Here is a 24,289-nt window from a genome sequence, read left to right as displayed (position 1 = left end):
TCATACCCTGTCAGCAATAACATCTGTTTTTTTGTTTTTTTCCTGCTCTCAGAATTAGAGAAAAGACTTCCTGTGGGTTGTTTTTCAAGTGAAAAGAAATAAATAATCAAGTTCTTTGGCCAATTCCTCTACTAAAATCAGTGGTGAGCTTCTTCTTTTTAAATTCTTTTTAGCTTCCAAATTACTCCAAAGTAGCTATTTTTTCCTGCTGTTTTCTTATTGCCAGAAGGTACAAAAGGGACAGCAGGAAATACCTGTGGGGAGAAAGGGAAAAAGCATCCATTTCCCTTTAAAGCAGCAGATAAGTACAGAGTAGAAATTAAAGCCCTTTATTCATTTTACCCAGCTTATTAAAATAACTATTTATACTTGACTTCTTAATAGGAATTAAGTTAAACACAACATTTTTTTTTCTGAAAAAGTAAAACATGATCAGGACTTCATACAAACAGGTTCAGTGTAGTCCCAAAACTATACCACCAGTCTGATTTATTTTTTGTTTACCAAAAGAGGTGTAAGCATAACATAGATGTGTGAATTATAATATGTTACCTATCTCAAATTCATAAGGGATGTGGTGGCTCAGTGGGTTAGGATGCTGAGTTTGTCAATCAGAAGGTCAGCAGTTTGGCGGGTCGAATCCCGAGTGCCGCATAACAGAGTGAGCGCCTGTTACTCGTCCCAGCTTCTGCCAACCTAGCAGTTCGAAAGCACATAAAAATGCAAGTAGAAAAATAGGGACCACTATGGTGGGAAGGTAACAGCATTCCGTGCGCTTTTGGCGTGTAGTCATGCCAGCCACATGACCACGGAGAAATTCTCGGACAAGGGCTGGTTCTTCAGCTTTGAAATGGAGATGAGCACCAGCCCCTAGAGTTGGAAACGACTAGCATGCATGTGCAGCGGAACCTTTACCTTTACCTTTATCTCAAATTCATGGATTTGCAAATCTTTTGAAAATGAAGACATTTCAAGATTAAAACATCCAATGGGCTGCTTTGGCAGTCTAGTGCTTAGCTGAACTATAGGCAAAATAACCTCTTTCAAAATTTGCAATACTGTCAAGTGGTACACTAATATAAGTAAATAACATTGTTTAACATAATACATTTTGTATACATAATGATTTAATCATTTAAATGTGAAATGAGCCTGTGGGCTGTGGTCTACTATTGGGCCATGGCCTCTTAGTCACCAGTTCATGCACATGTGTGCTCACACTCACCCCCTACTTGCACAAGCACTACCACCATTGTGTGGGTACTAGTGGCCCCGTTTGTGTCACACAGATACTAACAGCCCTGTTTGTGACATGCGGTGCTAGCAGCCCCTTTTGTGTCATGCAGGCACTAGTGCCATTCCCAAGCATTGTACGGGTGCTCAAATGGTCCATTTGAGGCATGTGTGTGCTTCTGGCCCCATTTGCTCATGTGCCTGCCTTTCCCTCCCGGCCACCAATCCAAAAAGGTTGCTGACCTCTGATCTAGGAGAAGTGTGAGCTGGTTGATCCTCATTGAAGTAGAAAGTGTTCTCATTACCTGGATGAAATGGATTCTCTTGAATGTTTCCAGTGTAGATTCAGCCAAATTATAGGTATAGCACTAAAGGGCATAAATTATTCATGCTGATGAGCTTGAGGGCCTGAGGTGAAGTTGTAAAACCATCCTGGTTCTCTTGGATCTCTTGGCAGTTTTCAATGTTATCAACCATAGTATCCTTCTCAGTATCTTCCCCAGGATTTTGTGGTGAGCTGTTCTTTTCCTATTGCCAGTTGCAATTGATGTTGATGGATGAGAAGAGATCAAACCCTAGGCCTTTGTAGGGTTCTTCAGGGCTCAAGTCTCTTCTTCTTTTTCACATCTATATAATGCTGCTATTTGCAGTCATCTGATTGCATGGAGTATAGCATCCTCTCTATACTGATGATACTCAGCTACACATTTCTATTCCTAGCCAGAAAGATGGTGCTTTTGCCATACTTTCCAAGTGCTATAACATGTAAAGGTCTGGATGGGAAAGAAACTTCTTTGCCTCATCCCTGGTAAAACAAAGTAGCTCTGAGATTTTGGCTTCCCAGGATCTAGTTACTTGTCATCTTACACTCTGAATGAGGTTGCCCTCCTCCGTCAAGCTGGTGTTCACTTTGAGAGTCCTCCAAGACTTATGACACCTGCCTGATGAGTGGGTGGCAGCTATGGCTGGGTTAGGGACTTTTCACAAAACTATCTTGTGCAATGATTGCATCCTTTCCTGGATTGGGAAGTACTGAACATAATCATTCATGCCTTAGTCATTTTTCTGTTTGGATTCCAAATGTGCTTTATATTGAAGTGGCCTTGAAGACCACTTGGAAGTTACAACTTGATATAATGTAGCAGCACACAGAGTATTTGGTGCTTATATATTTGCCCATGTTACACTCCTATTACCCATGCTACACAGGGTTTCAGGGTTTTTTTCTGGATTCAATTCAAGATGTTGATTATCACCTTGAAAGTCCTACATGGTGTTGGACTATTATTTACAGGATCACCAAAGAATATTTATCTTTCCCACTGAAATGGATAGGGTAGGTACACTCCAGATGCAATAGGACCTTCTAAGTATACTATTTCCATGGCTGCCCCTACCTTATTGAACACCCTTCCCATGGCAATACAGCAGGCATTCCTTCTCTTTTAGTCTTTTGGAAAGCCATCAAAACCTGGCTTTTTAAGGAGATGTTGGGATAGATTAGAACTGAACTTAAATAATGGAACAGTAGTGATTGACATTAGTTGTGGAGAATCTTAAAAGGATTATTAAGATGCAGTATATTGTTTTGTTGATTTATTTGATGCAAAAACACACACAAGGATGCACACCTTCACAGACAGACATACACCAAGACTTTCAAGCAGTTCTTCAGACTTTCAATAAGTTGAACCTTTAGGTTAAGCAGAAGAAAAGCCCTTTTCAGTTGCCATGCAAGACAATAAAGTATACCATTTTTTCTTAACGATAAAGCCTACTAAAGTTGAAGTTGCCTTGGACCCTGTTTTATATCACAACATGAAAAACTAAAGGTATTTAAATATTATAACTTTTGGGAAATAATGAGAGGGGAAGCAAAATGTATCTTTGAGTCATTTAAACAGTACATACTTTTGTTTGGGGAATATGTATTCTGAGATGAAAATAGTTTCATGAATTCCACAAGGAATGAAGAATCAACTCACTTCTCTTTTTTATTATCTTGCTCCAGATTGTACTCACACAGTCTTAACAGAAAGGTTGCACAGATCAATATAAGATGCTAAACATTTCTATGCTTCAAGGTAACTGCTCATTTAAAATCTCACTGCATTTGCAGTTCTGTATGTTTTTTTTTTTACTTTTCACATTAACCCTACAGCTTTTGTACAGAATTAATAACAAAAATGATTAAGTAACTGAATTAAATGCTTTCTTAAAATAAACTTTCAATCAAACTTAAGCAAACTAACTTTGGCTGGGTTATTGTAGGTCTTATAAACTGACAATTACTGGCATAACCATTGTAATAAAGGTTCAGCTATATTTATTATGTTCATCCGTTCTCCTTCTCCTTCTCCTTCAGTTCTATATCAGATATATATTAAAAATTAATTCAGAATAAGAACACTTTTGGTGTGTGTTGATTTTTTAAAAAAATCCTATCATAATTTCCATTGTGAAAGACATTCTTTTGGATATTTTATAACAACCCTCTCCCACTTTTGAATAACATACATTTTTTTCTCCAATTTGCAATAGTAGATGCCTCTATTTAGCTTTATTTGGCTATTTATTTTTTTAAAAAAATACCAAAATGGCCAAAACAAAAATAAAAACCCAATAGCTTGAAACTCAAAAGAAAAGAACAAAGCTTTGTGGGAGAATGAAATAAGTTACTTTTGTGTTACTGCCGAGGGGGTGGAAACAAAGTGAATATCTCTGTATAATCATATACAGTAGGACCAGCAAGAAAGATGTTTGGGAGTTGGAAGGGAACAATGAAGATGGAGAAAGTGCCTATGAAATACAGTAAAAGCAAATCAGTGAATACCTGTATAGAAGAGAACAAATATGGCCAAAATAAATACTATGGATTGTCCTACCATTTAATTCCTTGCACTTCAACTCCCCAAAATCTCTCCATTTTGACTTTATGAAGAAACTAAAGTTTCAGATAATATTTAATATTTTCCTTAGGTTTGTTAGGTATACACAGTAAAAATTGATTACCAATGAATTAATGAATTAATTACATTATAACAATCAAGGAAACATAATGTTAAAATGAAAAAGGCAGCACTTAAATTTCCAATTCGGTGATAGATATGAAAAAAGAACATAGTATCATATAATTCTCAGTACAGATATGAAGAAAATGTGACACTTAAATTAATATGTATGTTTAATTGAAATCATATCATATATCTTTGTTTATAGCATAATTAACTGTTTTATTTTTTGACAGATCTTATGATTCCTGAATTTTCTGGGCTGGAAAATCAAACTGGAATAACAGAGTTTATCCTGTTGGGACTCTCCAATGATCAACACATAGAGGATTTTTTTCTCTTTTTATTTATGATAATTTTTTTAGTCACCATTCTTGGGAATACAACTGTTATATTAGTGGTCAGGACTGAACTTTGCCTTCAGACCCCCATGTTCTTCTTTCTCAGCCATTTAGCTTTTGTTGACATCTGCTATTCCTCAGTCACTGTTCCCAAGATGCTGGCAAATTTTATTACAAAGCAGAAAACCATTTCCTGGGAAGGATGCATTACACAGATTTTCTTCTTTATACAAACCTGTTGCACAGAATTGTTCATTCTTTCAGGAATGGGATATGATTGTTATGTGGCCATATGTGATCCACTTCATTACAGCAGATATTTGACAAGAGAGATATGCAATAAAATGGTGGGTGGAGCCTGGATTCTAGGTTCCTTATGTGCTATAGGGAATGTCCTGCCTTTGCTAAATCTCACGTTTTGCAGCAACAATATAATCAAACACTATAATTGTGAGCTTCCTTCACTCTTGGCCTTGTCTTGTGCTGAAACTCTCACTAATTACATTGTTCTTCTAAAATTTGTGTTTATGTTTGGTTTTAGCTCATTTCTGTTCACTCTGGTCTCTTATATTAATATTATTTCAACCATCCTGAAAATTAAACTTGCAGAAGGCAGGCAGAAACTTTTTTCCACATGCAGTTCACACATCATCATTGTGGGGTTGTTTTACATTACAGCTTTTGTTTGCTATGTGAAGCCAAGCTCACAATCATTCATGGATCTGGACAAAGTGATCTCTATTCAGTATAGCATTTTAACACCCATGTTAAATCCGATCATATACAGTCTGAAAAACAAAGAGATCAGTTTTGGTGTGAAAAAACTATTTGGAAATTGTAGGCTCATTTTTAGTCATAAAAAAGTATTGCCTGCTCTTCTTAAAATCCCAACAGCTCCAACAATGAAAAGAATAAGAAGTAATGAAGCAGCAGGAATGACTGTTACTACTTCCCCAAAGTCCTCAACATTAGAATTATGTTCTGATATGAGGGTATGAGGACTTCGTTTTGCACCTTTCTGTAATAGTAAGGAATAATTCAAAGGAAACGAAAGTGGTGTCACACTGATATCCATCTGAGTCCATTTTTTTAAAGAATCAAGAAAATATCCACTGTGGTTTTATTTTTTTGTTGCCATATTACTGTAATAGTAATTTTTATTAGCTGTTTATATAAATTTAATTTAATTTAATTTAATAATATTTCTATACCGCCCTTCTCCCGAAGGACTCAGGGCGGTGTACAGGGCAAGAATAAAAATGGGTACCATACTTTTTTTTCACTTTAGTCTCTCAGGATAGTATATCATTATATCTATTGTATCTATTGGATTTGAAACCAAACCATTATTTCTCCAAAGCATGTACATAAAGAGCATAAATAATAATCCTCCCCCTCCCCCCAAAAAAACAAGGATGAAAATAATGCTGTGCAGATATAAAGAATGTTATCTGGAGTGAGAACTATTGATTTTTTTTAAATCCAATGCTTCACGCTGGGTTGGGCTACCCAATTTATTTCTCTAATGGACCTTTAATTGGGACAAGCCCATTTGTACAAATCTTGTAGAATAACAACATGGCAAGGAAGCAGCATTCATATATGAAAATAATATTAAAAACAGAACTCAAAAGTGAACTTCCCAAATAGATTGGACTTTGCATCTCTGTGTGTCTTCAAGTCAGTGTTGATACTTGGTAACTGCCTGGACTGATCTTTGCAGTTTTCCTGCCATTATTTCAAAAGTGGTTTGAAATTTCATTCTCCTAGTGCTAAGAAATATTGACTGTTCCTAAGCCTCTGCATGTAATGAAATGGAGAAAGTGACGAAGTAATGCTACCTAGAAGTAATCAGACAAGAATGGCAGAAGCCCACAGTCACTTAACAGTTACAAAAATAAATTAAGAACCCATCCACCTCAATGGATCAAACAATTAAAAATGGCAGGTGGGAAGTTTGTACTTTCAGACTTAGGAGTTGTCACAAAGGGGTTTCCACAAAGAAGAGAGAGTCAACCTATTCTCCAAAACATCTGAAGGCAGGACAAGAAGCAATGATACAAACTCATCAAGGAGAGAAGCAACCTAGAACCAAGGAGAAATTTCCTGACAGAACAATTAATCAGTGAAATCACATGCCTTCAGAAGTTGTGGATGCTCCAACACTATAATTTGGTTTAATTCAGAAATATGCATTTCTTTCATATACAATTATTTATGTTGTGTGGATTTCAAAACAATAACAACAAATCAAATATATATTTAAGTTATGATTTTAAATGAAAAAAATAAAATAAAAAAGAACAGTAAGCAAAATATCTTTGATATGTCTACCTTTCATATATTTTTTCTGGGGATGATCCATTCCCAATTGGTTTTCTCTGCCCTGAATTCCAGAACAAATAGTAGTATGAACTTATCCCTTTTTTATTATCTGGCTCAAAAGAAGCCTCTTGCACATTTAGATGAGGATGTTGAAGATACAGAGTGTTTTTCTACTGTAACAGAACTATTTCCTGCAAGATGAATGCATGTCTAATGTGGACTGTGAGTTAAGAGAAAGGAAAGCAGTTTTATAAATAAGCAGTTCTCTAATACAGTTTAGGTCTTCTTTCAAAGCTTACTGCAATACTTGACAGAATTAAGAACAAATGATTGGGAAAAAGATACATATTTTTTTCAATCAAACCTAATTTGAATTGCAATATTACAGTTGAGTTATTTTACTATTACATATAGATTATGATTGAACCCAACCTGTTTTAGAGGGTTAGTATGATTAATTCTGCTCAATCTTAACATTCAGTATTTTTTAAACTTTGAGTTACATATAAGTATATTCTGTTAAAAAGTGGATTAATCCTAATTGTCACACAATCCCCCCCCCATTTTGCAAGAAGCAAAGATGATGTAGATGTTATATCAATTTAGATATATATTTTTATAATTTTCAACCATTAGTGTTTTCTTTTTTCAATTTTTCACAGCAGATATTTCCATTTATATAAACTTGGCTAAGATTTTTTTTAAAAAAATAGATAAGCATGATTCAATAGTCCAAATTCTTACTGGAGTGGGAAATCATAAAAACTCAGAGCAAAAAAGGCAAGACAGGACAGGGAGACAGTTTTGTCAAAAGAAAAAAGTTTAACATTTCATGTTTGATGATCTTGAAATCTCTGCATTTTGAACACAGACATTTGTAGTAATGTGTATTAATCTTTTCCTTAAAAACAATTTTTTTGACATAATACATATTATCTAATAAAAAGTTTAATTCAAACGCATTTTTTATCATGTGCAAAGAACTTGAATTTCAATGCTGTAATCAAGGAAAATGTCTTACTTCATAAAAGCACAGCTGGATATGCAAATGATACTAAGAACAAATATGCTTTAAAATAATAAATAAATTAAAATTTCAAGAAAATAGGCAACACTTAAGTTGGCCCTCTTATGAAAGAAAGAAAAATTAGGAAACCCAGCATAATGAATTCCCATGTAGTGTTCAATATTAATTTGACATTTTACTATTTTTTTTCCTTTTCTAACAGATCCTATGGTTCTCAAATCATCTCAATTAGAAAACCAAAATTCAATAATGGAGTTTATTTTGTTGGGACTCTCAAATGATCCACACAAAGAGGATTTTCTTCTTCTTTTGATTATGATCATATTTGTACTCACTATCCTTGGAAATATAAGTGTTATATTAGTGATCAGGTCTGAGCTTCACTTTCAAACCCCCATGTTCTTCTTTCTCAGCCATTTAGCTTTTGCTGACATCTGCTATTCTTCAGTCACCGTTCCTAAGATGCTGGCAAACTTTATTACAAATCAGAAAACCATTTCTTGGGATGGATGCATTACACAGATTGCCTTCTTTTTCCAAATTGCTGCTGCAGAGGTCTTCATCCTCTCAGCAATGTGCTATGATCGATATGTTGTTATATGTGATCCCCTGAATTACAGCAGATACTTGACAAGAGAAATATGCATTAAAATGGTGGGTGGAGCTTGGCTTCTTGGATTATTTTATGCTATACTGAATGTAGTACCTTTACTAAATCTCCATTTTTGTGGCAACAATATAATCAGACACTATACTTGTGAGCTTCCTTCCCTCTTGGCATTGTCGTTTGGAAATACCTTCACAAATTATATTGTTCTTCTAATATCTGTGATGGTATTTGGTTTTGGCTCATTTCTCATCACCCTTGTCTCTTATATTTACATCATTTTAACTATTCTGAAAATTAAGTAATCAGTAGGCAGGCAGAAAGCTTTTTCCACATGTAGCTCCCATCTTATTGTTGTGGGCTTATTTTACATTTCAGGTTCAAGTTCAGAATCCTTCATGGATTTGGATAAAATAATCTCTATTCAGTATAGCATCTTAACTCCTGTGTTAAACCCCATCATCTACAGCCTGAAAAACAAAGAGATGAGATGTGGTCTAGAGAAAGTATTTGGAAAGATTAGGCTCATTCTATACCCATGAATTAATGTTCATAATTTATGACTTAAAATCTACACAGCATCACCAATGGGAAATAATAATAATAATAATTAATGACACAGCAAGGGTGTGATATGATGTTTCCACCAAATCCTCAATTTTGGTAGTAAAATTATGCTCTGATATGAGAGTATCTGGACTTCTCATTGAGTCTTCTGTAATAGTGGGAGATAATTCAAAGTAAGCAAGGTAGTCTTAATCTAATATCCTTCGGAACAGTTTATTTAAAGTATATATAAATGTTTCTTCTTACAATATGTCTCTCTGTGTCTCATTGTCTTTTTAACTTTGAAACATGCAATGAATACATTACAATATGCATTTCTAAAGTCATTTTATGTAATTGTATAAGAATTAGGCTGTAGGGATAAAAGATCCAATATATTCTGCACTCTAATATGATTAGTACATTTATCTGGAAAGTTGGAATCTATTATTTCATATTAGAATTTAAGATACTACAATGCTATATGCTGTTTAGAAAACCCATCAGTTTTATATCTCCCCATGGCTGTCACTGAAAATGTTCCTAGTAATTGCATTGTATATATTCATCATGCAGCTATTTTTCAGTTATTGCTGCTATCTTGGCAGCAGTTCCAGTCGAATTCCATATATTCAGGCTCACGTGGATAGCAGCCATGTTTGGCAAGCCATTTTATATGCTTTGTGGGTTACCTTAATTTTATTATAAGTACTTTGAAGACATATTCTTTGTTATCTGTTGATAAATAAAGGACTACTGACCAACTTTCCATGTTCTAATAATATAATAAAAGTTGTATTTATTATTGTATCCCAAAATACTAAACTGCAAATTCTTTTGGGTGGATGAATTATGGTTAGAAATGAGGAGTTATATCCAGACTGATTTTTTTTTACAAAATTAAACCTAAGTAATTTTATGATCCACTGGGTTTTATGAAAGTAACACATAAGATCTCACCTTTATACTCTTCCTCAGTTGGGAATCAAGATCTGATTTAAAGATACAAGTAGTAGGACAAAAACTTACAGATATATAAAAAAGTTTTTTTAAGCATTGGACTGATTGATTATGGCTTAGTTGATTCATTGATATTTAAAGTATGAGAGGCTTCTTCACTTGGCTTATCTCAACTCAACTCAACTCAACTCAAGAGGCAAAAGTATTTATTTTATTGTTTTGTTTTGTTAATGTTATTATTTTTGAAAGATATTAGAATTTTATAGATGATTTGTATTTATTTTGTTTTTTTTATTTTTGCAATCTAATGAAATTAGACATCTCTAATAAATTAATTAATGCTTACATTTAAGCAATTAAAGGAAATGGATCCATAAAACCACCATATTTAACATAATACTGTGATAACAAAAAGCATATGTCCTACATATCTTTTACAGATAACTCAACAAGATACTAGGTGAATTCCACTGAACACTTGAGGGTGCTTGCATAAATGCAAAACAGAGTAGTTCTTTTTAATCTATAATCTGTCAGCAATTAAATCAGTTTTCTGTACACTTAAAATTAGAGGATGGACTCTCTACAGGTTTTGTCTGGTAATAAATAAATAAATAAATAAATAAATAAATAAATAAATAAATAAATAAATAAATAAATAAATAAATAATCAAGTACTTTGGCCAACTCCTCCATTACAGATAGTCCTCGACTTAGAATTATTTGTTTAGTGACTGTTTAAAGCAGGGGTGTCAAACTGCTGGCCCACGGGCCAGATGCGTCACACTGAAACCATGCCCACCCCCTTGCCGGCAATGGAAAAAAAGTCACAATATGTCACAACATGACACGTGACATTGCGAGTTTGACACCCCTGGTTTAAAGTTACAATGGTACTGAAAAAAGTGACTTATGACCATTTTTACATACAACTATTGCAGTATCTCCATAGCCATGGGATCAAAATTCAGAATCATTGGCAACTGGCTCATATTTATGATGGTTGCAGTGTCCTGAGGTCATGCAATTACTTTTTTGCAACTTTCTGACAAGCAAAATAAACAACTCCAGTAGTTCACTTAATAAATGTGGCAAGAAAGGTAATAAAATGGGGCACAACTCATGTAACAACTGTTGTGCTTAGCAACAGAAATTTTGGGCTCAATTGTGTTCGTAACTCTAGGACTACCTGTACCAAAATTTGGAGTAAAATTGATATATCTTTGGTAGAAGAGACAAGAGGAACAGCAGAAAATACCTGTGGGGAGGAAGGGAGGAATCTCCATTCCTTGTATAGCAGCAATCAAGTAGCAGAGTTTCTTGGAGATTGAAGCTCATTGCCCTTTTATTTTACCCTCTAATGAAAAAATAATTTAAAGAATTGGATTTTAGCAGAAATATTAAAAAATAAATCTACTTAATACATGGTTGGATTTCACCATAAACATGTTGAGCATAAAGTAAAATATATGCTACTAATCTCATTTATTTTTACTCTGCCAAAAGGTCTGTCAGCATAACACAGAGGTGTGAACTATATATAATATATTACCTTGCTAATCTAATAAACTATCTCAGTTTCATGGATGTGCATATCATTTCAAAATCAAGATATTTCAAAATGGAGACATTTCAAGGGCTTTTTAGCTGAACTATGGGACTGCTACAGGGTTCACTGATGCTTTGGGTTGCACACTGTTGTTTAACATGGGGAGCCATATACATCTTTTAAATAAATAAAATACACAAGCAAACACATACACACAAATACACAATGCCACCTAAATTTGCCTTGAACCTCAAGATGGGCAGCATATAAATGTAATTGATAGAGAGAAATAGATGATAGATAGATAGATAGATAGATAGATAGATAGATAGATAGATAGATAGATAGATAGATAGATGATAGATAGATAGATGATAGATAGATAGATAATAAATAAAATAGGCATTCAAGCATTTTTTCTATATATCAATATGTACAGCTTTTACAATGAGCAGAAGAAAAGCCCTTTCGATTTGTTGTATTATTTTTCCCCATACCAGCCACTCTTGACATGGGGATGTCTTGTCTCAGAACATGAAAAACAATGTAAATATATTTTTGATGTGATTATAGCAATTGAGAAAGAGGGGAGGGGCAAAAGATAGTTTCATTTATTTAACAATATATATAGTTTGATTGAGGAATATGTATTCCCAGATAGTACTAACTGTACCAATGAATTCCAAAAGGAATGAAGGATCAGCTTACTTCTCTGTTAACTTATACCAAAGTGGAATTACATTCTCTAAGCAAGAAGATTGAAAAGACAATGCAGAGCATTAGTGAGCCAGAAGGCAACTGCTTCCTTCAAGGTAACTGCATGTTTAAAACTCCTCTCTGTTTACAAGAAAGAAAGCAATTTGATGAACAAAATAGTTTTGTATGTTTACTTTGTTATCTTTTCATGTTTAGCACAAAGGCTTTTTCACAGAATTAGTGATAAGAATGATAATGAAACTAATGGAAAACCTTTGTTAAAATAATTGTTCTATGAAATCTGTGCAGAATAGGAATCCTTGGATTGCGTTATTGTGACTTATAAATAGACAATTACTGTCAAAGTGATGTTGTTCCACTATGTCAATGCTAGTTCTGTCCTTCTGTCAGATCTTCATGTCGGCCATTACTAGCCTCCTTCTCCCTAGTCCACTTGCATCAGATTTTTCTCTGGATCTCCAACACGGAACACCGCTCATGTAGGTTCTCCGGTATACCCACAACTTTGGCTGTCCCTCCAGGACCTCCTATGCCTCTGAGGAGCCCCCGCAGACACTGGGTGAGAGGTTGTGTGATATAGAGAAGCCCATTCACACAGCTGCCTGCTCTGACAGCTGGCTCCACCCCCAACTCTTACTGATTTTTGTTTGAAAAATAGCCTCTACTAAGGACTATTTATAATTATTACAAAATGGAGAAGGATCAGCCACAAACCTCACTTGACAATAACCTTATACTGGAAACAATCTACAGAGTCACTGAGATGTGTATCTCCAGATTTAATAATTTACATGCCAACCTTAAGTCACAAATTGAAACCCAGACTGCAACTAAAGAATTTACACTTCAGAATATAACAAAATTGGAAGATATTATTATTGAGACAGAGGAATATAAGCAACAAGTATTATATCTTTGAAAAATGCTAGGGGCTACACTAACCCCAAATTGGAGGCACTTTACTTTAAAAGCCGCCCTGTGTGTTACAATAGTCTGTGCAGCAGCTGTGGCTTCGTCCACAGGTAGCTGTTGATAGGCCTGTGCCAAATCTAACTTTGTACCCCCTTGCAGTGATGCCAGGATATGGCTCATGACTGGTACCAGGTACACATGCTGCTTGAGTGCCCAATTAATGGTGCACTTGTAATCCATGCAAATCCTGACCCCCCCATTGGCTTTAAGTGGCATGAAAATAAGGGTTTTCCATTCACCCCCATCTACGGGCTGTAGTATCCCCTGTTCAACTAGCTTGTCCAACTCAGCATCTATCTTGTGTTTAAGAGAAAATGGCACTCTGTGGGGTTTAATCATGATAGGCATTACAGCAGGATCAAGTTTAAAGGCTATCAGAGGACTCTTGTATGTTCCAAGGCTAGTGTTAAAAACATCTGCGAACTCCTCGCATACTGATGCTAAGTTCGCTGTTTGTGTCTGGTTGATTCCTGTGACCAGGATGCCCAATGCATCAAACCAATCAACTCCTACCAGGCTCGTTCGCTGACCCTCCACTACAATAATGTCCAGAGGCCCTGAAAACCACTTGAATTTGACAGCCAGTGTGGCCTTGCCTTTGACGGCGAGCGTTTTGAGAGTCAGTCAGAATAATGTCAGATGGCCTAAGTTTGGCCCACCTCTTGCTGTGGTTGCAGATGAACCGGAAGGTATCTAGTGAAATGATGGACACGGCTGACCCAGTGTCCAGTTCCATCCTGCAAGGGATGCCTTGCAGCTCGACCTGAAGTCGGAACTTTGGCTTAATGAGGTGGTGAGCTCGCATGCAGCAAACACTCTGGTGGCTGGAGCAGAACCCTATCCTAAATTGTCCCAGGGCCCCGGTACCTCTCCTGATAGGAATGTCTGATTGGCGGTCCGATTGGCGGTCCCTCTGGTGACCTCTGCAAACTGAAGCGATGTGGCTAGTCTTCCCACAGGCCCAACACATGGCTGTCTGGAACCTGCAGTCCAAGTGTTGGTGGTGGCCACCAAAACCCAGACATCAAGAAAAGGGACTTGCCTTGTAAGTAGTCCCTTGTTGTTGGTTGTTGCACCATTGTTGGTCACTGTGCTGTTGAAGCTTGTCCACTGTTGTTGGAGTCTTCTGCATGTTCAGCATCCTCCTGGTGGACAGCCTCCTTGTGCTGCATGCATTTGGTAGGCTGCATGGCTTTTACGGCCCTGGCAGAGGCTTTGTCTGCCATAATATCCTTCAACGTGTCTTGGAGCGATAAAGTCTCTTTGGCGAAAAGCTTCTGTTGCAGCTCTCTGTTCTGAAGGCCACAGACAAGTCGGTCTTGAAGCCTCTCTTCTAAATCGGTGAACTGGCACAGGCATGAAGCTTACCTCAAAGCCACGATGAATTCAGAAGCTGTTTCACCTGGCTGCTGATCCGTCTGTTCGAATGTGTGCCTCCAAGCTATTACTGAAAGCTTCGGCTGGAAATAGTCGCCAAACTGTTTCTTCAAGTCCGTGAACATCATGGACTCCAGCTGTTTTGGTGCAACCAAATTCTCCACAATGTCGAATGTTGCTGGGCCACAAACGCACAGGAGTGTTGCAGCCTTCAGGCTGTCTTCTGCAACTTGGTTGGTGCAGAGATAGTTCTCGACCCTCGAAATGTACAAAGACCATCTCTCCATGGGAGTTACATCAAATTCTTACAGCTTTCCAACCTTTGACACCTTGGGAAGTCTTTGTGGCTGGGTCTCATTGTCTCCTTGTCCTGCTCCTCCATAGCCCCAGGGAATGGTCCACAGGGCTTGTGGTCACTAGCTTGGCTGTGCTAGGCTGACCAAGGGGGGTGGAAACACTTCCCTGCCAGGTGCTTGGCTGGCCTCACCCCCTAGTGACTCTCAGCTCTTTGGGAGGAGCAGGATCCCACCCTCATCGCCAGTGTTGTGTACTGGGTTCTTTTCTTGAAGCAACAGATGAGTGAGTTAGTTCCGGGAGGAACATGCTTTTATTGAAATGCAAGAACTGTACTGAGAAGCAGGGCTGCAAGGCAGCTATTTATACTCTGGCCTCTAGGCAGTGGCCAATAGGTTTAAAGCAAACTATTGCTGCCCTAGAGCCAACCAATGGCAGCCCTGGAGATGGACTGTCTGAGGAGCTGGTGGCCCTTAGCCAGCTCCTTGCTTAAGCAATCTTCCAGCATTCAAACCCATGTGGTACACTCAAGTTAAACAAGGCCCAATACATTACAGATCCTATGTTTTCTGAATACTCTGGGTTGGACAATCAAACTGGAATAGCAGAGTTTATCTTGTTGGGAATCTCCAATAATCCACAGATACAGGATTTTTCCCCGTTTGTGTTTATAATAATTCTTTGGTCACCATCCTAGGAAATATACCTGTTATATTAGTGATCAATTTTGGGCATCACCTTCAGACGACCATATTCATCTTACTCAGATATTTAGCTTTTGTTGACATCTGCTATACCTCAGCCACTGTCCCAAACATGTTGGCAAACTTCCTGTCAAAACAAAAATCCATATCCCAGGAAGGATATATTTCACAGATTTTCCTCCTTTTGCAAATAGCTCGTACAGAAATTTTTATTCTCTCAGCAATAAGTTATAAGTGATATCTAGCTATATGTGACTCCCTGCGTTACAGTAGACACTTGACAAGAGAGATACGTAATATAATGGTGGGTACAGCTTGGTTCATGGGATTCTTTTTTTCTATAGTGAATGTGCTGCCTTTGCTAACTCTCCAAAGACTTATTTAATAAAAATAATTTAAAGAATTGGAATTTTAGCATAATTTTTTTAAAAAAATAAGCTCACTTAAACGCAGGGCATTTCTTCTGGAAAAAAATACATGGTTGGATTTCACCAAAACATGTTTAACATAAAGTAAAATATATGCCACTAATTTGAGTTGTTTTAGTCTGCCAAAAGATCTGTAAACATAACACAGTTGTGTGAATTATATGTTACCTTGCTAATTCAGCTATCTCAGTTTCATGGATTTGCAAATCTTTTTAAAATCAAGACATTTCATGATTGAAATATTCCATGGGCTACTTGGACCAGGTCTAGAGTTTAGCTGAACTATGCGACAAAATATAATTTTGTTTAATATTCTACCATTATTACACATGATGATGTTATACTTTAAGTGTGAAATGAACCCTATCATCTGGGATAAATTTGACCCTGAGGATGTGGACAGTGTTCTCATGACTATGAGCCTGGCCAACTGTGTTCTGGAATCCTGGCCCTCCTGGTTAATTAAGACCCTCTTGGAGGTGGGTGGGACCAAGTGGTTATTAATGTTTCATTGCAGGATATGATACTGCCTGCTTTGAAGGCGGACATGGTGCACTTTATTCTTAAAAGGTTATCCTTGTACGCAACCATACTATACAACTTTTCCCCATCTCTAACCTTCATTTTTTTCGGGAAGGTTGTTGAAAGTGTGATTGTCACCCAGGGGGGGAAAGAAAAATATTATTATTATTATTTTACTTATTTAACAATCTGTATGGTTGGTTGGTGAATATGTATTCCCAGATAGTATTAATTGCATCTTTGAATTCCAGAAGGAATGAAGGATCAGCTCTATTATCTTGTAGCAACGTTGAATCATACGTGCTTAGCGTGAAAGTTGAAAAGACTAAAGTACAAGGCTGCTTGTTTAAAACTTCTCCTTTTTTTATAAGAAAGAAAGCAACCTGATGGACAAAGTAATTTTGTATGTTTGTTTTGTTATCTTTTTACAAAGGTTTTTTTGCAGAATTAGTGATAAGAATGATGATGAAACTGATGGAAAGACTTTCTTTAAATAATCATTCAATCAAATCTAATCCTTTTCCTTCTCCTTTTGTTTAATTTGATAACAGATACATACAGAGAAGAATGAAAATATAGGACTCAACATTGGTAATCTGTTGAAAATCTTTTAATCCTTTATGAAGGACATCCATTCAGGTTTTTTAAAAAAAATTCTGAAACTTTAAAAGGTACTTATTTCTTTAATTTATTGCAGCTTATGCCACTATATAGTCTTACTTGGCTACTCTCAGAATCACATACTACATCACATTAGCACTTGAGGAGAGGGGAACAGACCCAAAAGTTAAATATAATAAAAAAGTATTCTTGAAAAAAGAAGTAATACATCTATTCTTTGTTATCACAAAAAGGAGAAAAATATAAAATATAAAAATACATAAAAATCATCTATAAAATTCTAACACTTCAAAAATAATAAAACAGAGAACTGAAAAATGAAGAGAAGCATAGCTGAACAAAACAGAACGGATTGCCCAAACTTTAATTTCTTGTGCCTCAACTTTCTGAAATCTCTCTATTTTGACATTCTGAGAAATCTCTCACATAATATATTCCAATATTTTCCTTAAGATAAGTTTCTCTAGACATAATCTATGAGTTTAACTCATTTAACAAATGCATAGTTGAAGATACAAATAGTATTCCTAGTAAATACTGGTTACTATATTAATGAACTGAAACATTGTAGCAAACAACAAAATGCATTGTCAAAATGAGAAAGACAATACTTGACAATTACATTGGGTGAAACATATGAAAATCAGAACACACATTATAATATAACTCTTAATATGGATCAATAGTAAACTCTAATCCTTAAATTAACTTGTATCTTTAACTAATGTCTGTGTTTATCTTGGTTTACTACATAATTAACTGTGTTTTATATTTTTGACAGATTCTATGTTTTCTGAATCCTCTGGGCTGGAAAATCAAACTGGAATAACAGAGTTTATCCTCTTGGGACTTTCCGATAATCCACAGATACAGGATTTTCTCTTGTTTGTGTTTATGATAATTTTTTTAGTCACCATCCTAGGAAATATAGCTGTTATATTAGTGATCAGTTCTGAGCATCACCTTCAGATGCCCATGTTCCTCTTTCTCAGATATTTAGCTTTTGTTGACATCTGCTATATGTCAGTCACTGTTCCCAAGATGTTGGCAAACTTCATAATGAAGCAGAAAACCATATCCCGGGAAGGATGTATTTCACAGATCTTCTTCCTTTTGCAAATAGCTTGTACAGAAAGTTTTATTCTCTCAGCAATGGGTTATGATCGATATGTGGCTATATGTGACCCCCTACAGTATAGCAGATACTTGACAAGAGAGATATGTACTAAAATGGTGGGTACAGCTTGGCTTCTGGGAGTTTTTTTTTCTATAGTGAATGTGCTACCTTTGCTAAATCTCCATTTTTGCAACAACAATATAATCAGACACTATACTTGTGAGATTCCTTCCCTCTTGACCTTGTCTTGTACAGATTCTCTCAATAATTACATCATTCTTCTTATATCTGTGTTAGCAGTTAGTCTTAGTTCCTTTCTTATCACTCTGATCTCATACATTTACATTATTTCTACCATCTTGAAAATTAATTCAGCAGAAGGCAGGCAAAAAGCTTTTTCTACATGCAGTTCCCATCTCATTGTGGTGTGCTTGTATTACTTTTCAGGTATCATTTGTTACATGAAGCCAAGTCCAAAATCCCTCATGGATGTGGACAACATACTGTCTATTCAGTATAGCGTTTTAACTCCTATGTTAAATCCCATCGTATATAGCCTGAAAAACAAAGAGATCTTATCTGGTGCAGAGAAACTATTTAGAAAGAATTGGCCCAGTCTTTAATCACAAAACAATACCTACAGTTAATGATATAGCAGGGGTATGGAATGCTCCTTCCCCCAAATTCCCAACACTATGTGTCTTGCTCTAATATCTATCTAAGAAGGTTTTTCTTTTAATGACAATGAAAATATCTATGAGATTTAATTTTGTAATTTCTTTCTTCTCCTACTGTATTTCTCTTTCCCTCTCTCACCTTTTCTCTCTCTTTTCAATTATAGCATATAGCTTAAATTGATTATTCACTACAAAATATTTATTTCTAAATATATTTTGATTTAGTTGTACAACAACTGAGCTGCAAGATTAAAACAAATAAATGACCCAATGTATTGTCCCAAAGTCAACTGTCAACAACTGAATCCTGAAAAAAATAGCTTTGGAAACTGAATGATTCTTAGAGTTTAGTTACTGCTATATATCAGAATATTTGTGAGACTGGAAAAAAATAAATTATTATAATCTAATGGGTTATACAGAAAGTAGGGAAGCTGTATGTAAGATTCTTCATTATACTGATCTTCAGTTAAATATCAGGATCTGATCTTAGGATACAATTTAAAGAATGGAGAGGTGCAAATATATGAAATAATCAAACTGTATATTGTCAAAAATAAGATTGGTTATTGCTTCATTAAATGATAATTAAACTATTGGAATCTTGTTCATTTGAAATAGCTCAATTCTGTTAAGAAAGTTGTTTACAATTTTTGAGATCAAATACTTTTATTTTGGTTTTTGACCATCTTTGGAGAAATAATTTCATATAGCAATTTAGTATTGAGAAAAACTTATACGACAATAAAATGACCTATCTAATCAAACTTTTGCATATTTGTATAATTGGTGAATTTATTAGGCTGTCTGATATGTGAGTGTAAAATTAATATCCCTTCAAAAGTAATGAACAATAAATTTTGAGATGATTTGGGAGATCAAAACATGTCTTGGGATATCATAGATAAAACTTTCTGTACATTGTTTTTCAAATTATGAAAAAGAAAATGTTTAGTACTCTGAACAACTCTTCTTCTACTATAAACAGTGGCAAAATTCTTTTCATCTTTATTCTAGGTATGCTGAATTAGAGAGCTTCCAAATTCCTCCATTTAAGAGTTTTTTTCCTAGTTTTGTCATTGGCAGAAGGGAAGCAGGAAATATTGATAGGGAAAGAGGTGAGGAATACTCCATATTCTCTTATAGTAGTGGTCAAATAGCAGAGTTTCTTGGAGATTGCAGGTTTTTGTCCATTGAATCAGTGGCGTAGCGTGGGGGGTTCAGGGGGGGCCGGCCGCACCGGGTGCAACATCTGGGGGGGGCACGCTCGCACTGAGCTGCTCAGGGAGCCCCAAGGGCTGCACAGAGTTGGCTTGGCTCCGCTCTAGAGCTGCTCTTTCTTGCAAAGAGAAATGAGTCCGGCAGGTGAGATGGGCGGCCACATAAACTGAATAAAATAAATAGAAGTGGCCAACTCTCCACCCAGGCTCAGGCCAACCGCAAGTGCCCCGCAGGTGCCCTGGCAGGTTTGGCCGAGTGAAGACGGACCCGCTGGCCGGCCGGCCTAGCTTCGTGCGCATGCGTGGCTTTATTTAGTGGGGCTCACGTGTGAGCTTGAATGCAGCGGCTCTTGCAGGTCGGAGCCCCGCCCAGCCGCCCTCGAGAGGGACCCGGAAGCATCCCGCATGCGCGCGACTCTTCTTGGAAAGTCTACGCCGCTGCGGGGTGCGTCTTTTCAGCAGTGCCGTGACGTCACCGCCCGCCCGCCCCTCTATTTCCGCTTCCGGTTGCCTTGCCCCGGGTGCTGACAACCCACGCTACGCCACTGCATTGAATTTGAGAAAAAATAATAATATAAATTCTTAACATAATTATTAGGGAATAAGGAAAGTCAGTTTGCTGCCATAGTTAAGGTACTGGGCTAATAACTGGGAGACTTTGTGTTCTAGTTCCACATAGATAGTCATCCTGTCTCAACCCTAGAAAGGAGGATTTTTTTTTCAAATTTAGAAATTGCCCATGTCCTTCTCAGAGGAACTATGAGCAGTGTACAGATAACATATCGAGAACATAAAAACTGAATATAAAAATATAACAGACTGAAGGATAATTAAAATTCAACATTAAAGGCACGGTAGCTTTCAGGGCACTAAGAAGATGCACAAAATGGATCCTTCTCTGTGAGGCTCCCTATGAGGCTCTCAGAATAATGGCAAACTCCTCTCAAAATCTGGTCAAAAATCCTGCAGGGGTTTGTCTAGGCAGACATCAGACGTCAACACACACTCTCACACACAAAGTCCATGTAAATGCAGAGTATATTTTTAAGAAGAAGAAGAAAAAAACATGGTCAGATGTTCACAATCAACAGGCTCAGGATAAACCCAAAGCTATTTTACTACCTTTTAAAAAAGCAGATACTTCTAGATCAGGTCTTTTCAACCAGTGGTACGGGTACCACCTGTGGTACATTGGCACCTAGCAGGTGGTACGTGACCATCTTAGAAAAGTGGTAGTGGGGGAGGGGAATGAGCTGAACTGGTGGCAGCACCACACAAGCCTGAGTGAGAGATGACTGAAGCTGCAGGGCTGTCAGGGGCTCAGCTGAAGTGCCAGGATCAGTGCCAGGCTCCAGCTGGAGCTTGGCACTGATCCCGGCACTTCTGCTGAGCCCAGAAGAAGCACCAGTCAGCTGGAATGTTGCAGCATCTCCAGGGTCTTGGGATTTACATTCGGATGCTTGGCAACTGATTCATATTTATGATGGTCACAGTGTCCCAAGGTCATGTGAAGTGACCAAAACCTGCTGCAACCACCCAGCAGCCCTGGGGAATAAAAACCAAACACCCTCCCACCCCCCACTCCCCACTGCCAATCCTCAACAGAAATGCTCACAACAATGAAAACCTCAGGCAGGAGGAAGAGCACCACCAGGTGGGCAGGCAGGTGTCTTGCTCGGCTGGGGCTTGGAGGGCACTTTATTAGTGTCATTGTAACTTCAAACAGTCAGTAAGTGAACTGTTGTAAGTTGAGAACTACCTGTACTTTATCACTTTTTCTTTCTTTCTGTCTTTCTTTCTTTCTTTCTTTCTTTCTTTCTTTCTTTCTTTCTTTCTTTCCTTCCTTCCTTCCTTCCTTCCTTCCTTCCTTCCTTCCTTCCTTCCTTCCTTCCTTCCTTTCTTTCTTTCTTTCTTTCTTTCTTTCTTTCTTTCTTTCTTTCTTTCTTTCTTTCTTTCTTTCTTTCTTTCTTTCTTTCTTTCTTTCTTTCTTTCTTGGTCAAGTTTTTGACATCTTGCTAGGCGACTGGTGGTATTCGGATGTTGCCATATCCTAAAAGTGGTACGATGGGTGAAAAGGTTGTAAAGCCCTGTTTTAGATCACTTAAGAATCAGATCTGATTTATTTTTAATCGGACAAAGCATGTGTAACCATAACACAGATACATGAATTGGAATAAATATTTTACCTATCAATACCACAAAGATTTGCAATTTTTCTTTTCCAAATCAAGACATTTCAAGACTGAAGCATTCTGTGGGCTGTTGGGGTCAATATAGAGCTCAGCTGAACTATGGTGCAAAATAACCTGCTGCAAAATTTGCAATAATGGCAGGTGACACACTAACATAGATAAAGATCATTATTTAATATTATGCTATTATTATGCATAATGATGTGACAAATTAAATGTGAGGTGTATATAAAAGTAACTTTTAAAAAAGAACAGTATTGCTTTATTAAATTCCCAGAAGATATCTTCAACTGGTCCCCAACTGGCTCAGACTGGTTCAAAAAGATAAATAGACTAAAGTGAGGGAGTCTCATCATCTCAGTTCTTCCTGTGGTATTACTCATTAAAAAGACAATAATATTTTTGAAGAATCTGGCCACTCTGAATGAGAATGCTTTACCCATTCCCCCTTTCTGCTATCTATCTATCTATCTATCTGTCTGTCTGTCTGTCTGTCTGTCTGTCTGTCTGTCTGTCTGTCTGTCTGTCTGTCTGTCTGTCTATCTATTTAACCTATGTCTATGTCCACCACCCAACTCATACATAGTGACTCCAGGAGGTTTACAACATTAAAATTCCATGATATCACATTGTGATGGGCTTATTTTACATTACATTTGATATATGTTACATTACATTTCTTTTGATACATGAAGCCAAATTAAGAATTGCTCATTAATCTGGACAAAGTAATTTTCATTCAATATGTTTATTCCCTTTTTAAATCTGATCATATAGCCTGAACAACAAAGACATCAAACGTGCCCTGCTGAAACTGTTTGGAAAATGGAATCCCATTGTTGATCTTGAAAAATATCCACAGCTATTTATCTGTTTTATACTGGTAATCCCTGAGTTATGAACATTCCCTTAGTGAATGTTTAAAGTTATGTGATGGGCGCCCCTAGTGTTTACAAGCAAGTCCTGACATTATAAATGTTACCAAACCATGGCAGTCATTCACCTTTACAAATGACCACTGTGGTGCTGCAACATTCACCCTGACTATTCCCTCTCTTCCCCGCCCTTGGTCCCCCAAAGCACTAGGCATTTGGATACTCACTTTGCAAAGATCAAGAGATCCTTTACTTTCTTGGCAGTTTTGCTGCTTCCTTTTGTACATTCACAGAGAATGGAGGCTTAATGTACTACAAGATCATGCAAGATCAATGGTGCTAGATCTCACACAACTGATCTTGCATGATCTCACAGTACTTTAGGCCTCTGTTCTGTGCAAATGGAGGCCTGGTGGAGATATGCAGCAAAAAGCTTTGCAAATACAGGTAAGGTCTGAAACTTCAAAGCCTTCCCTCTGTTTGCAAAGCGTTTTGTGATGTTTGCAAACAGCCTTTCCTGTTGGAGGCCTTGTCCACACTACTGCCACCTGGAACAGAGGCTTTTGTGGGCCTCTGGAAGTCCATTCTTGGCATCAGAGGCCTCATCCAGACCTCCATTGGCCAAACAGAGGCTGGAGACAGTGGCCACATGGCTTTGGAGTTGTGGGGAAGCATAAGATAGGCACTGCAAACACCGCAAGAGTTCAAGCACCATTTCTCTACAAAAAAGGATGGGTGCCTGAATTCACACAATAATATGGCATACAGGAGCTTTCATTGACTCTCCTCTTTCTCAAAAGCAGGAATTGCAGCAGAGAGGAGACAGATCTTTTCAAGGTAAGTGATTCTGGCACAGCAGGAAGGGAGGGACAAACATGAGGTATCTTAGTGGGTTGAAAAGACCTTTGGACCTGTTCTATTACTAGGGTCCCCATGGCCTTCCCCACCCTGAGATACCTTAACAAAACACACAT

General features: G+C 37.1%; 1 protein-coding gene across 1 annotated transcript; it reads left to right on the top strand.

Moving 5' to 3' along the window:
- Nucleotides 1–8,144: 8,144 nt before the first annotated feature.
- Nucleotides 8,145–23,997, top strand: LOC308678820 (olfactory receptor 5AR1-like; the record flags this gene model as incomplete). The annotated part of the gene is made up of 4 exons (XM_081346053.1): nucleotides 8,145–8,778; nucleotides 18,652–18,784; nucleotides 20,046–20,146; nucleotides 23,804–23,997. The coding sequence occupies 4 exons, from the start codon at nucleotides 8,145–8,147 to the stop codon at nucleotides 23,995–23,997; spliced, it is 1,062 nt and encodes a 353-aa protein (XP_081202179.1).
- Between the last annotated feature and the right edge of the window lie 292 nt (nucleotides 23,998–24,289).

Source organism: Vipera berus (assembly GCF_964194415.1).
Source record: "Vipera berus genome assembly, chromosome: Z".
Taxonomy (NCBI): Eukaryota; Metazoa; Chordata; class Lepidosauria; order Squamata; family Viperidae; genus Vipera; species Vipera berus.
The sequence above is the reverse complement of the archived record's forward strand: the minus strand, read 5'-3'. Positions and strand labels throughout refer to the sequence as shown.